This window comes from Gavia stellata, chromosome Z (genome assembly GCF_030936135.1).
Source record: "Gavia stellata isolate bGavSte3 chromosome Z, bGavSte3.hap2, whole genome shotgun sequence".
Lineage (NCBI taxonomy): Eukaryota > Metazoa > Chordata > Aves > Gaviiformes > Gaviidae > Gavia > Gavia stellata.
This window is the reverse complement of record NC_082637.1, coordinates 11182349-11195114: the sequence shown is the minus strand read 5'-3', so window position 1 is coordinate 11195114 and position 12766 is coordinate 11182349. Positions and strand designations below refer to the sequence as shown.

General features: G+C 56.3%; 1 protein-coding gene across 2 annotated transcripts in view; it reads right to left on the bottom strand.

The window, feature by feature from the left end:
- Nucleotides 1-12766, bottom strand: part of CNTFR (ciliary neurotrophic factor receptor) — a 210336-nt gene that overhangs the window by 19538 nt on the left and 178032 nt on the right. For both annotated transcript variants that reach the window (XM_059834223.1, XM_059834224.1), the window contains 2 exons: nucleotides 3032-3149; nucleotides 2028-2194 (listed from right to left, as the gene is read on the bottom strand). In XM_059834223.1, coding sequence (XP_059690206.1) covers nucleotides 2028-2194; nucleotides 3032-3149 — 285 coding nt within the window. The remainder of the gene's footprint in view (nucleotides 1-2027; nucleotides 2195-3031; nucleotides 3150-12766) is intronic.

Genomic DNA, 12766 nt, shown 5'->3' with positions numbered 1-12766 from the left:
AACTCTGCTAAGCTTGCCAGCTGCTTGCTTGAACACTCAACCACCACCGCGTCTACGCTTCTTATGCACGGTGGCCGTACCAAATCCCAAGGAGGAGAATTTAATAGCTGTGCAGAACATGGAGATTTTAAGGACACTAGATACTGAAGTGTTTATGGGAGCAGGCTGGCTCTGGGGTGCAGGACACAGCCCTTCCTATCAGCACCAGCCCATCACCTCTTCCCCAAGTGCCATCCCGGAGGGTGTTAGAGCATCTGCCAGGTGGTGCCCGGGAGTCTCACCTCCCACTGCAACCACCGGGATGTGTCCAGACTCCCTACACCCCTCCAGGCACTCTTGCAAGAGGCAGTGATATTGCACCCGTGCTAACGGCTGGCCCGGCGCAGCGATAGCTTCTGCTCTCCGTTCCTCTGACCCGCACTGAGTTCAAACTGCTGTGCTGAATCCGGCTTGTGCTGGTGCTGGGATGCCCGGGGCTCGCAGCTGGGTGTGCTTCCCAGGGGTGTTGCCCTTGTGTGCTGGACTGAGGACTAGATGCTTGGGAAGCCAGGCAGGGCATGGGTGGGATGCAGATGTTACAGGACGATGCCCTGAACTCCTGCAGGAGGGAACGCAAGGAACTCGGAAAATGCAGATTAATTGCTGCCCTGGGCCCTGAAAGCTGGAGTTTACCTTCATTTTTAAGGAGTGTATCTTCCATAAATACAGCAATTTCCATTTAAAGGCACCCAAGTGACTGAAACTCCACCACTTCCCTGCTAAGCTCCTTGCCTTGTTATCAAAGTTTGCAATGCACTAATAGAAGCTTCAGATACGGACCACAGCCGCAGGGACATGGCAGGACAGTCCCTGCTCCAAAATAACTTCCCTGCTCTGTTCAGAGCTGGCACCTTGTTTCTTGTTTGACGTTTTCCAGGATTTAGGGTAGAAAGGGAAAATCTGGGATAGTGGTGGAGCTCCTCTTCTTGCACTCCAGCAATTCCAGCCACTCGGGACTGGGACATGCAGCACATCGAAGGCAAAGACTGACTGGTGGCTGCACTTCAAGGATTTGTTTATTTGTTTGTCTGGTCCAGTAACTGCCACATGTAACCAGCAAATTGTTTTTTGGAGTGTTTCTGAACTCTACTCTCTCCCATTTTTCCTGTTCTTTGAGGATGGACAATCTTGTCATGGCACTGGCTGTAATCTGGCTTTGGGTGCTGGCAAAAGTGCTGTGCCCAGCTCCCTGCTTTGCTGTGCTTGGCACCGAATTGCTTGGTCCACAGCCAGAGAAGCATCTGCACTGTGAGTCTGGACATGGTTGGGGAGCATCCCTGCGCCACAGCCAGCGGCATGGACACCCCAGCCCCAGTGCCCACTGCTCCCTGTTCCACATTGCATGGCATCCGCTGCCTGGGTGGGGCAGTGAAGAGGTGCAAAGAGGGGAATAAGGTTTTTAGGAGCATGTTAGGTAAGGGCTGGTGGAGATGACTGTGGGAGAGCTTATCCTGACTAGGGATGGGGGGGACATTTTAATTTCTCTTCTAATCCTAATTCCCATGATTCTGCTTCCAGCACAAACACCAAACCTCTCTTTTAGGAATGCTCAGAGGGACAAGAAGGGCAATGGCATTTGGACCACACCAGTTTCACAGCCCTCTGCCCCAGTACATGGCAGCCACTTCCCCAGCCCCCAAGCAGGGGGGAGCTCAGCAACCACACAAGACCTGGACCACTGGGGATGGGACCAGGCAGGGCACCAGGCCACCAGTGGGACCAGCATGGGGGCTGCCTGTGGGCATCCTGCCTGGCTCCCCCAGGTTGCTCAGGTGCTGGCATCAGTTACAGCAGGGCCATGAGAATTGGGGGGCACGGGGAGGATGCCAGCATGGCTCAGACCCTGGCTCTCATGCACAGATAGGTAGAGGCTCCACTTGGCGAGCCTGCCCCTTCCCTGGCCCATCACGCTGGCAGGCGACGCTGCATGCAGAGCAAGCCAACCCCAACACTGTCTCGGAGAGGCGAGTTGCTGCTGCGGAAGTTACCTATGGCGAACTCGTCAAAGGTGAGAGTGGTGGAGTTTTTGCCCAGAGCATTCGTGACTGTCAGAGTCACCTTGTACTTCACCGTCGAGAAGAGCTGGAGGTATCTGATGTGACACCTGTTTTTGAGAAAGACATCCTTCTCACAGACCATCTCTCTCGTGCCGTGTCTGGAAAGCAGAGGCGAGAAGAGCTGTTACCTACAGAGCAGTGCTTGGGGTGGGGATGCACCCATGCTGCTGGAGGCAGGAGGCAGAAGGAGCAGTGCTGTCTCCCTGCTCTGCCCACAGTCCCCGTGCACCAGCTCCTGCCACAGCCAAACAGCTGCTTTCCTCCTGCCGGGGAATTTTGCAGGCTCGTGTGTGACGTTTTAGTCCAAGCCTGCACAGAGAGTGCGGTGAATGTCCTCACAGTGGCCTCAAGGGAAGGATGAGACCCTACCTGGGTTGGGGTTGGCTCTGTCCCTCCTGTGAGAGGATGAGGGTCTCCTTTCTGCTGGTGACACACGCCCCAGAAGATAATGCATGGCACCAGCCTATGTAAGGGCTGTGCCAGAACCCAGGCACCGGGTGGGGGATGATGCCATGCCATGGCAAGTTCAGCATGAGGGGCACTGCTGCCACTTCGCCGCAGCCAGCATACGGCAGAAGGGAGCGTGGCTGTGCCAAATGCACCAAAAAACAGAGGGCACGCTGTGGACAAGGGGTGCAGAGAGGATGGCCTTAGAGGGCATGGAAAGGGGACCTGGGAGCTGGGGACTTTCCCGGTCCTCTCTGGGGAAGTTGGAACTTTCTTGGGACAAAGCCCCAGTGCCAAGCATCCAGTTTGGATCTCCCTGGAGCATCCTTCCCCAGGCGCATTTTTGGGACACCAATCCCATATGCTCAGCACAGGACAGACCCCCTGCCCCAAGACTTCATGGCACTACTTGGGACCTGCTCCAGGCTGCAGGGACAAGAACTTGCCCCATTGCACCCTTTCTTCCCAGGTACTTACATGATACTTACATGACGGAGATGTTGAAGGAGTTGGGGATGTAGGTGGGAGTGAGCAGGTGCCAGCTGCAGTAGAAACCCTTCGGGTAGTTGTTGGACCGGCACATCAGCACTGGCTCCTTTGGGGGGGCTGCCAGGGAAAGAGAAGGAACAATTATCCGTTGAGGTGGGGTTACCACCAGGTCCCGAACAAGGGGATGTCCCTCCACTCTCAACTGCTGCCAGCTCAGGAGGAGACACAGTTTGCAAGGGGAGCCTGGTCTGTGTCTATCAGCTGCCTGAAGCATCTGGGAGCCTTTGACCCATGTCTGCTGCTGAGGTCCCCCATGAGACCTTGCTCTGGACTGGGCTGTGCACAGCAGCTCACCTTCTCCCCGGCAGCTCACCGGCTCTAATGAGAGATGGAGTGGCAGAGGAGGTTGGCAGGTACTGGGGGAAACTGTTGTCAAGGCTGCAACAGACATCACTGATGGGGAAGAGGTGCTGCTCTCTTGACCCCATTAAGCTACAGTGCCCATGGCTTTCTCTGTCATGTCCCTGGGGACTGAAAAACTTCTGTGGAGGGATGATCCTCTGGAAGACCAGAGGTCCTCAAAGGGAGGAAGAAGGACTGCTTATGGCAAGATGAGGAGGAACAACCTGAAACCAGCAGAGAAAATTCAGCTCTGCAGGAGGACTGGCAGCATTAATGCTTTCAGCAGCAGGGCAGAGCATCCCTTCCCAAGGCCCTGCCACCCAAGAGACACAGAGGCAACTGGAGACAGGATGAGTGCATGCAGCGGGGAGCAGCCTTCCTCTGGCCTCATCAGTCAGTCCCAGAGGTTAGAGACAGAAGAAGATTTTAAACCCAACCAAGTGTTCACACTGCACTCAGCTTTCCCGGACATACGTGCGCTCTGTGCTCTTTGCAGGAGCACAGTCAGAGCTGCAGGAAGACTCTGCAAAATGCCGAGGGCCGGTGCATGTGGGAGAATGAGTTGTGATACCTTTCAGCTGATAAATTTTGTCCTTGTAGGTTGGTAAAAGTCTTATCTGAACTGACACTGAAGTCAGCTCCTCTCGGTACCTCAACACTTGCATTGCCAAGAGCAGAGTTTGGCTCTAACTGCAGTACCTTGGCACAGCACCTTGCCATAAAATACAGTCCTTGGGCTGGATGTGCACCAGGGCTCCCTCAGAAAGGCTGTCTGAACCTCTGGAGGTCCCTCTTTCCCTTCTTTTGTTAGCCCTCGTTCCCATGCACCCACCAGGATGCCTGAGGACACGCTCTTCTCTCCAAGCAGAGGTTTTGAAACAAACTCAGCAGACCTGGCAGCCTCAACACAAACATTGCTGCTCACCACCCCACCGTGGTCCCGGCAGCACTCCCCACCACGTGCCTAACCGCTCTGCTCCCTGTCACTGAGGCAGATGCCTTACCCATGGCCATGACTGAAAATGAGATGCAAACCGGGATGCAGTGATGCAAGAGTTCAGGGAGCACCCCCAGGCTGGGAAACTCCTTCTCCCAAGGGCTGCAAGGCCAAACCGCAAGTCCCACAGCACCATGCATGCACCATGTCCTGCTACGGAGTAGACCATACTGATGTTGGTATAGGCGAGCCATGCACCAACCTAACACCCCTCTGCATGCTGTGCCAGAGAAGGAAAGGATGCAGCGAGTCAGCTAAGCATGCCCTTGCTGCACCACTGAAGCTGGCAGCACCAGAAGGATGCCAAAGCCTCAACGCAAAACGGGACATCCCTGCAGCCACGTCTGTGCAAATCCCCCACGTACAGCGCAACCCTGCAGAGCTGCAGGTCTCCTGGAGGTCTGCTTATAAGCAGCCCAGGCCTTGAAGGTGTAACAAGCTTGGGGATGGTCTTCCTCTGCTCAGCTGTGGGCATTCAGGGGCAGAGCAGGGCCCTGATGGGAAACCACAGCTTGACTGTGCCCTCGGGAGAAGAACAACCCAGCTGATTTGCCATGAGCATGGTCTGCCGGGGTGGGCAGCTGGGATCCTGGCTTGGTGTTGCACAGCGGAGCCCATGGCCAGAAAATAACGATGGGTTTTGCTAGAAAAGCTTTCTTGGGGGATGCCACGAGCTCCAGCTGCAGCACTATGCTGCAGACCACGGAGGGGAAACTGAGGCTTGGGGCTTGCATGTATGCTGGCACCTCTGGGGCAGGGCTGGAGAGGGAGCAAGCAGATGGCAAGATTGCCAAGGGCAGCAGTAGCAGGGAGCAAGGAGAGGGAGAGGGAGAGGAGGGGGCCGGCAGGGAGGGGAGGCTGTGCAGGGAGGGGAGGCTGTGCCAGTCCACGACACGTGTTCCTCCTGATGGCTATTTCAGCCTTCAGCTGGCAGATGAAGGCCAGAGCCTGGTTAATGAGCCTCCCAGATAAATTATTCAAGCAGACCCTCCACAGCAAAACGGAGTGGCTAATCGCAAGGCCAGAGATAAGGGCCCGATCCCTGCTACCGCTTCATCCTCCTCCTCCTCCTCGCCTGCTCCTTAACCGCATCCCTGCCTCACAGATACCCCCGGGGTGAGGCAGGAGCAAACGCAGGGCAGCATCGCCCTTAGCAGGGGGCAATGCGGGGTGGGAGGGGCGGGGTTGGGGGGTCCCGGGTGGTGTTTTGGTGGGGTTGAAGGGGTGCAGAGGATTTAGGGACAGCCTTTGGGGTCCGAGCGACCGCGTGGTGGCAGTGTGGGCTAACAGCACCCGGCAAACCGGGCTGGGGGCTGGAAATATTGCGGGGGGGGGGGAGATCCTGGGGGTGCTACCGTGGGCCTCTCGCCCACTTGATGCTTGCGCTCAGCTGTCCCCCCCGACACCAGGAGCCAGCCGGGAAGCCGGGTAGAGGCGTCCGAGGTTTCCGCAAGCATCCCTGACGTGGTCCCGCATGGTCCCTGCCCGAGGAGGAGGCTCTGCCCTACCTGCACGGTCCCAGATGCTGCACTGCTACTGAGCCACAATTAGTCCATCTGCGGGTAATTTATCTGCGTTGTCTCCGGTGTTATGCCAGATCTGGCTCTTGGTGATCTGTGCTAATTCCTCCACCGATGAGGCTGGGGTGGGCTCGTACCCCCAGGTTTGCTTTGCTGGGAGAAGTGGGGCTGTCCAAACTCCCTCCTGCTTCTACCCCAATTCTGCAGCAGCCTTCGAAGATGCTCATTTTCACAGCCCTGAATGCCTTGGAGATCCTGTCCTCTGCTCCAAGATCGGGGCCCCAAATGCGGCCCCTAGCCTCTGTACCCACACTATCCTCCACCTTTCATCCTCTGGTGCCTTTTGGCAAGCCAGAGGTGGAAGGAGACCCTGGGGAAGGGGGACAAAATGACCCTCATATCTCTGCCACCCTGGTGCCCATGCAGCATCCTCAGGCCCACTGCAGCTGAAGGGATGCTACTGTATGAAGCCTGTCTCGCCCCAGCCATCGCCATCTCTTTCTGGGCAGGGACAAGCTGTCTCACAGGGACACTCTGGCCACCTCCATCTCTCCAAAGAGCTGTCAGTCACAGATCCATAGGCGTTCTGGGAGTGCAATGTCATGCAACTGCCCCACTTCCCACCTTGTGGGGCAGAAAAGTCCACCCCACGGGAGAGCGCAGTGACACTTGGGGCTGTGACCATGACACCATGTGGGTGGCCATGACTGTGACTGCCAGGTGCCACAAAGGAGAGGGCTGCAATCCCCTTCTCAGCTGCCATGGTGCATCGGGAGGGCTGTCTTTGCCCACCCTGCCACAGTGTCTTCTCCAAGCTGGTGGCAGTGTCCCCATCTCCCTGTGGGAGATGGTGGCTTGCAACTCTGTTCCTCTCCCTTCCTCTCCCAGGAAAGGCACTCGCCGGCACAGCTCATCCTGCCCATCAAAGGCTCTTAAAGAGAGCGAATAAAATTGCAGGCTCCAATCGATCCGGCGCTCTGTAATGCTGTCTTTGGAGGTGGGCCAGCCTGTCGCATGATCGAGAGAGCAAAAAAGGCAGTGGAGGAAAACAAAGCCATCAAGGGAGCATTAAAGGCTTTTTCTGCCCTAAGGCTTTGGGCAGTGCCTCTGGGTGCGGGGTGTCCTGCTCCAACATCCTCCATCCTCCATCCTCCCCCGGCTGATGTCCAGCTCTCAGTCCCTGGCCGATGCTGAAAACAGCCTGAGCAACATGTTGTCCCTGCACAGGCACTTCTCCCCAGGCTCCTGCATGCAGCCTCCCTAATCCTGGCAAATATTTACTTCCCCGTCGCCTCATGGAGCTGCTGAACTCTGTAAAGGCAGAGCTCCTTTCCTTTCACAGCAAACAGCGCCTGCCCTCTCTAATCTGTCTATTAACCTCTCGCATGGCAGGAAGCCACTTCTCCCACGCACATTGCTGATGTTCTCTCTGCAAACCTGGTGTTTTTAATGCCCAGCCGTGGCAGCTTCCCAGCGCCTTGGGCTGCAACCAGCCTTGCTGCAAAAGCTCGGGGCAAGGGGTTGAAACATTGCGTCAGAGCCGGGTGCATCCCGCCTGGGCACGCCACTCACAAGCCGTGCGATACTCCAGCAAAATTTGGAGCTGTGGCAGGCAGCGAAAGCTGGTGCCAGGGACATCGTCTCTGCAGACCCCGCAGAAGACCGGTGAGAGGGATGGCGTTGGCTTTCCCACCACACAGTGCCCCAGGCTTTCCATCCATTTGACCGCTGTCTCTCCAGCTTGTTGGAAATAGCTGTTGCTTGACCAGCTCCAGCATCTCTGTTCAGCTGGGAAAGGCACAACAAGTGGTCCTCGAGGATGAAACAGCGCTGGATGCATCAGCACAGACACAAATTTTTGTCTCCCTCCCCATCTCTAAAACCCAGTTGTCCTTGTACCCTGAATCCCACTGCGCAGGGGAGAAGTGTGACCAATCCATTTTAGAAACCACTAAAAATGATCTACAATAGCTTTTCCTAGCCCTGCTAGGTCATGAGATAATGGACATTAAAATCGTGGCATTTTTATATATAGAATAGTTATTTTAGGTCATTTTTAGAGGTTTCTGAAATGGATCAGTTATAATTCTCCTCTCCTGCTGAGGGCTGAACGTACTAAAGATGCCTTGCTCCACAGGCGGAGGGATACAAAAAATAGTACCAATTAAAGTTTTAAGAGGCCTCTCAAACACTTCTGGAGGAGGTGTTTCTTCTGGTGCATTCAGGGCACATTCAGGCACGAGGCTGCTGGGGCATACCGATCCTACAGCATGCTTGTGGGGTCACCTGTAAAACTCATCATCCCGGTCTCGGGCCAGCAAAGCCTCCAGGGTCCATGACAGCAGCATGTTCTTATGCTAGAGCTACAGCTGTGACACAGCCTGCCTGCACCTGGGCAGGACCCCCGTGCTGCTCCGCGCTGGGGGACAACCCCAGAACCGATGCTGTTCTGCCGCCAGACTCCCGCTGTTAGCACCCCTGCCTCTCCCCAGTGCCCACGGCAGCATTGCTGCCCCACATCTCTTGCCTGTGCCGAACATGCCCTCCACATCCTCACCCACTGATTTTTCCTGCACCACAGCCATGACCTTGCAGGAGGTGGGTGTGTGCTGATAAGTAAAAAGGCACCCAAGTGACCGAAAGCAAAGCTGCAGGGGCTGGAGGGCACAACGGGGACCCACCTGGGTGTGAGATGCCAGCCCCGAGCACGCGGGCACACGTGCGCAAGAGCAGCACACCCCGCATGTCTGTGCACACACCTACGTAGATGCTTTTGTTACGCACACCCTGGCTGCAAGCACGATGTATTATTTATCTAATGCTGCTTTTCTGAAATTGTCTGTGTACAGCAGGCTGGTAGGAAATGACAAAGAAAACAATGATGAATAAATCATATTTCTACTGCCCAGTGGATCAGGGGAGCATCCGCCTGCCGTGCACCACCTGTGCAGTATGGCTGTGGCTGGGGACTGTCCCTTCCACTGCCCCAAATGTTGGGATGCGGCTGTGTTTTGTTGCTGGATAAAGGTGGGGAGGTGAAGCTCTGATTTTGCTCTGTTACCCCTTGTCCAGGCTGTTCTTGGGTGAGGGCGAGGATGAGGATGGGTGCAGAGGACAGCAGCAGGGCAGTACGGAGGCAGGTGATGCTCCCCTGCATCGTGCTTCTCTGCTCTGGGAACATCATGTTCATAACCACCACTTCAAGAAGGATTAAGCAAGTTTTTTTCTCTAAATTAAGGCGGCAAAATTCATGTGAGAGAGAATTAGAGAGCCCAGGGGTGCAAGGGCACAGGATGAGACAGGCTCGTCCCTCACTGACCTCGTGGGTGACCTGGACAAGCGATGGAGACAGGGTTTAGGTCTCTCCCAGTCAGTCTAAGCCACCCCAACCTTAGCAAGGGACACTTTCAGGGCGACATTCCTCCCCCTTGAAATTAGAGACCGAAGACGTATCCCTCTGGCATGTGAGCCATCCCAGCTGAACACCAGAGTTGCCCACATTCAGCCAGCACCTAGCCCAGTCCCGGCACCCTCACACTGCAGCATCTCCCCGGGAGCTCCCGAAACGGGGCAGGGACACCTGTGGCTGTAAGCGAAGTCCCCTGGCTCCGCTGCCGTCTAGGAGCCAGTTCCCCAGCCTCAAAGAGCAAGAATTTATTCACCAGAACGTGCCGGAGAAAAAGGTGGACTCAGCAAAAGATAAATTTCTAAAAGGCCCTGTTTTATACTGATTGGGGCTCATAAACCAAGCTATGGATTTTCTAATTTCCCTTGCAGAAAATTCAGTGCGTGCGTCAGGAGGCAGTGCTGTAAATTTTTGGGCGAGGCATTACTCATAGAGAAGAGAGAGCTCAGAGCCCCGCTTTAAGCCCAAATAGCAGTGCAAGTTCCTAGCCCTAAAAGCTGCCTCGCAGCAGGACAGCACGATAACAGGATCAGTGGAGTTTGCTTCATCTTGCACCGCGCGAGGCCGTGCTATTCGCAGCACAGTAGAGGTGCTCGTCAAACCTGACAGCTCTCAAGCCTTCAAAAAAATTAGCAGGCAAGTCTGGTCAAGCAGCGAGAGAAAAGAGGAAGAGGAGAGGGGCTCTGGCAACCGTGGCATGGGTTGGGGTGGCTGGCTGGCACGGCAGCCCTCTCCGGAGATGCTCCCCAAGGTGCGGGATGCTGCAGGAAGATGATTTAGGCAGGTGAAGCCAGCAGGCATCCTGCATCCAGGCCAGACCCCCTTGCTCCCAGCTGCAGAGCAGACTCCCTCCGGCAGCGCCGGTGCTGGGCACCATTCCTGCCCCATGGCCTCAGAAATCCCACCTGGCACACTGGTACCCTCAAGCCCACCAGTGCTTCTGCAGTGACCTCATCCCTGTCAGCCAGGATGCTAGGATGGGTGCCTTAAAAATGGACGCGCAGCGGGGACGATGGGTGCCTCCAGCCTTCGCTGGGGATCCCACCACGGCAGAAAGCCCCTCCTAACCCTCCCGTCCTCCATCGGAAACCAAAGAGCAGCTTTGCTGCGAAACAGTATTAAATATTGAACAAAAGAAAGCAAATCCGTTATCTGGGATAATTGGGAGTAAATAAAACATTTAACCAAACGCAGCTGTTTCTACTTGGAGCCGGCACAACAGCAGGGAAGCCAGCTCAGCTACTCCGCGTCCTCGTTACGGCAGCTGATTATTGTTTTGTGTATAACGGTAGCACCGCCAGGCCTCGAGCGAGGCCGGGGCCGGCGGTGCACAGTGCGGCACACCCGGGAGGGGTACGCCAGCAAGGCAGGACGCGGCAGCACGACCAGCGCACCGGGCACGGGAAGCCCTTTGCGGTGCTGGGGTTTGCTCTCCAGCCTGGGGAGTTCACGGCGAGGCCGGCTTTCCTCCCCCAACACCTCTGCGAGGGGATTTGCATGTAACATAAACCATTTCAGAGCCAGGTCACTGGTTCGCACATAGCCGCGGGCAGTAATGACCAAACCTCGTTACCGGCTGCTCTGGGACTGAGCGTGCCGGGCCCCCGTCCAGCTCCTGGAGACCTGAGGAGCAGCTTGGGGTGAGGGACCGCGCAGCTCCCAGGGGAAGGTGCCGGCAAACAGAGCCAAGGGAGGCTCCAGTGATGGAGCGCGCATCCCTGCCCGCAGCTCGGGGCTGGACCATTCCGGGGTGCCAGGCTGCTGTGCCTGGAGGGCAGGAGGGGGCCGCAGCCCCCGTGGGGAGAGCAGGGGGCTGATGTGCTCTTTGCTTTCTCAGCACAGCCATGGGGCTTTCCACCGCTGGGGTCCGGGGAGGAGAGCTTGACACCGCTGCAGCTCCCACCCAAATGCTGAGATTAACCCCTCGAAAATCGCCGGGAAGGATGTGAGGCATGAATTGCATGGGGCTTTCCAGTCCCTGCCAAAATAGTTCCTGCTTCCAGGGGACCCTTCTCCTCGACGTGGGGCTGGATGCACTATGCCAAGGCAACGCAGGGGGAAAATGCTTCCTAGCGCACACACGGCTCCCCCAGCAGCTGCTCCTCACCCCAAGGAGCTTGTGGTCTGTGCATGTGGGAGCACATCACAGCCCCGACCTCCAGAGAGGGGTAGCTGCCTCCCTTGGTACCCCTTGATAAAAGGCTTGATCAGAGCAGCCCAAAACTGCTCTGATCTGCTGTTTTCTGCCATGCCTGGTCTCAACCCACACCAGCTGTGAGCAACATGCAGTCCTGGAGCCTGAATCTATGCATAGACCTCGAAATCTCCTCCAGGAGCTCAGCGGGTAAAGAGGGAACATCCCTGTCTGCTGTGCAGGAGGGCAATGCCTTCCCCAGCTCGGCTGTGCAGGGGGCATGTGGGGTGCCCCCAAGGGCTCCCCGGCAGGTACTGGGGAGCCCAAGAGTCTGTGCCATGGCAGCCCCCTGCCTCCGTGCCCGCAGAGCTTGCAGAAAGGGACTCAGCATCCCCTCCTCCCTCTTTTCCCAGCTCCAGGCACAAAACCCCTGCACGATCTACCCCGTGCAATGCCCCTGCCCCCTCCATCACCTTATTTAAAGGCTGCAAGAAATCAATTCATTCTCCCAGCCTCTCCAGATGGAGAAGACAGGGAAAATACCAGGTGCAATCAAACACAACTGGGACCATCAGCAGCCATGTATCCTCGGCAAAGCTGTCCCACCAGAACTCCTGGAAACTGTATATTTATCCAGGAGGAGCCTCTGGAGGGAAGCTACAAGCACTTTGTCATGTACCAAGCAACAAGCTAGCCATGAATATTACCAGCTATCACTCCCAGCGGGGGAGTGTGGGCTGCCTCTAACAACCAGTGCCTCTCCAAAAATGCTCTTCTCTCTTCATCCCTCTCGAGATGCAGCCTGGATATGTCCCCTTCTCTGCTCTCTTCCCCAGGCTGCTCTCTCTGCTACCCTGGTGAGGGGGGTACCTGCTGGCAGAGGCGTCTCTCACCCCACAGGGAATGGAGAGGAAGAAGTAAGAGATTTCTGACTCTCTGGAGGAGAGAAAGGGCTATTTTGGGGCTTCTGTTCTCCTGCCTGGGCAGGAAGAGGAGCTGACAGGAGCAGTTAGTAACCAGACACACCCCCCATCCACTTTCTTCTTGCACCAGCACTGGCTTTTGCAGGAGAAGCTCCTTTCCTTCAGCATTTATGGAAAACCACCCTCTCCTCTTTTCTCCCATGTTTGCTAGAGGGAACACTGCAGGCTGTGCTCCCGTCCCCTTACAAGGCAGAATACATGGCGCCCTTCAGCCTACAGTGGCTGCTCCACCTTGGATTCAGTCGGGACAAGGGATCTGAAAGTGGGCATCGGTGTGCAGGTACCCCCCCAG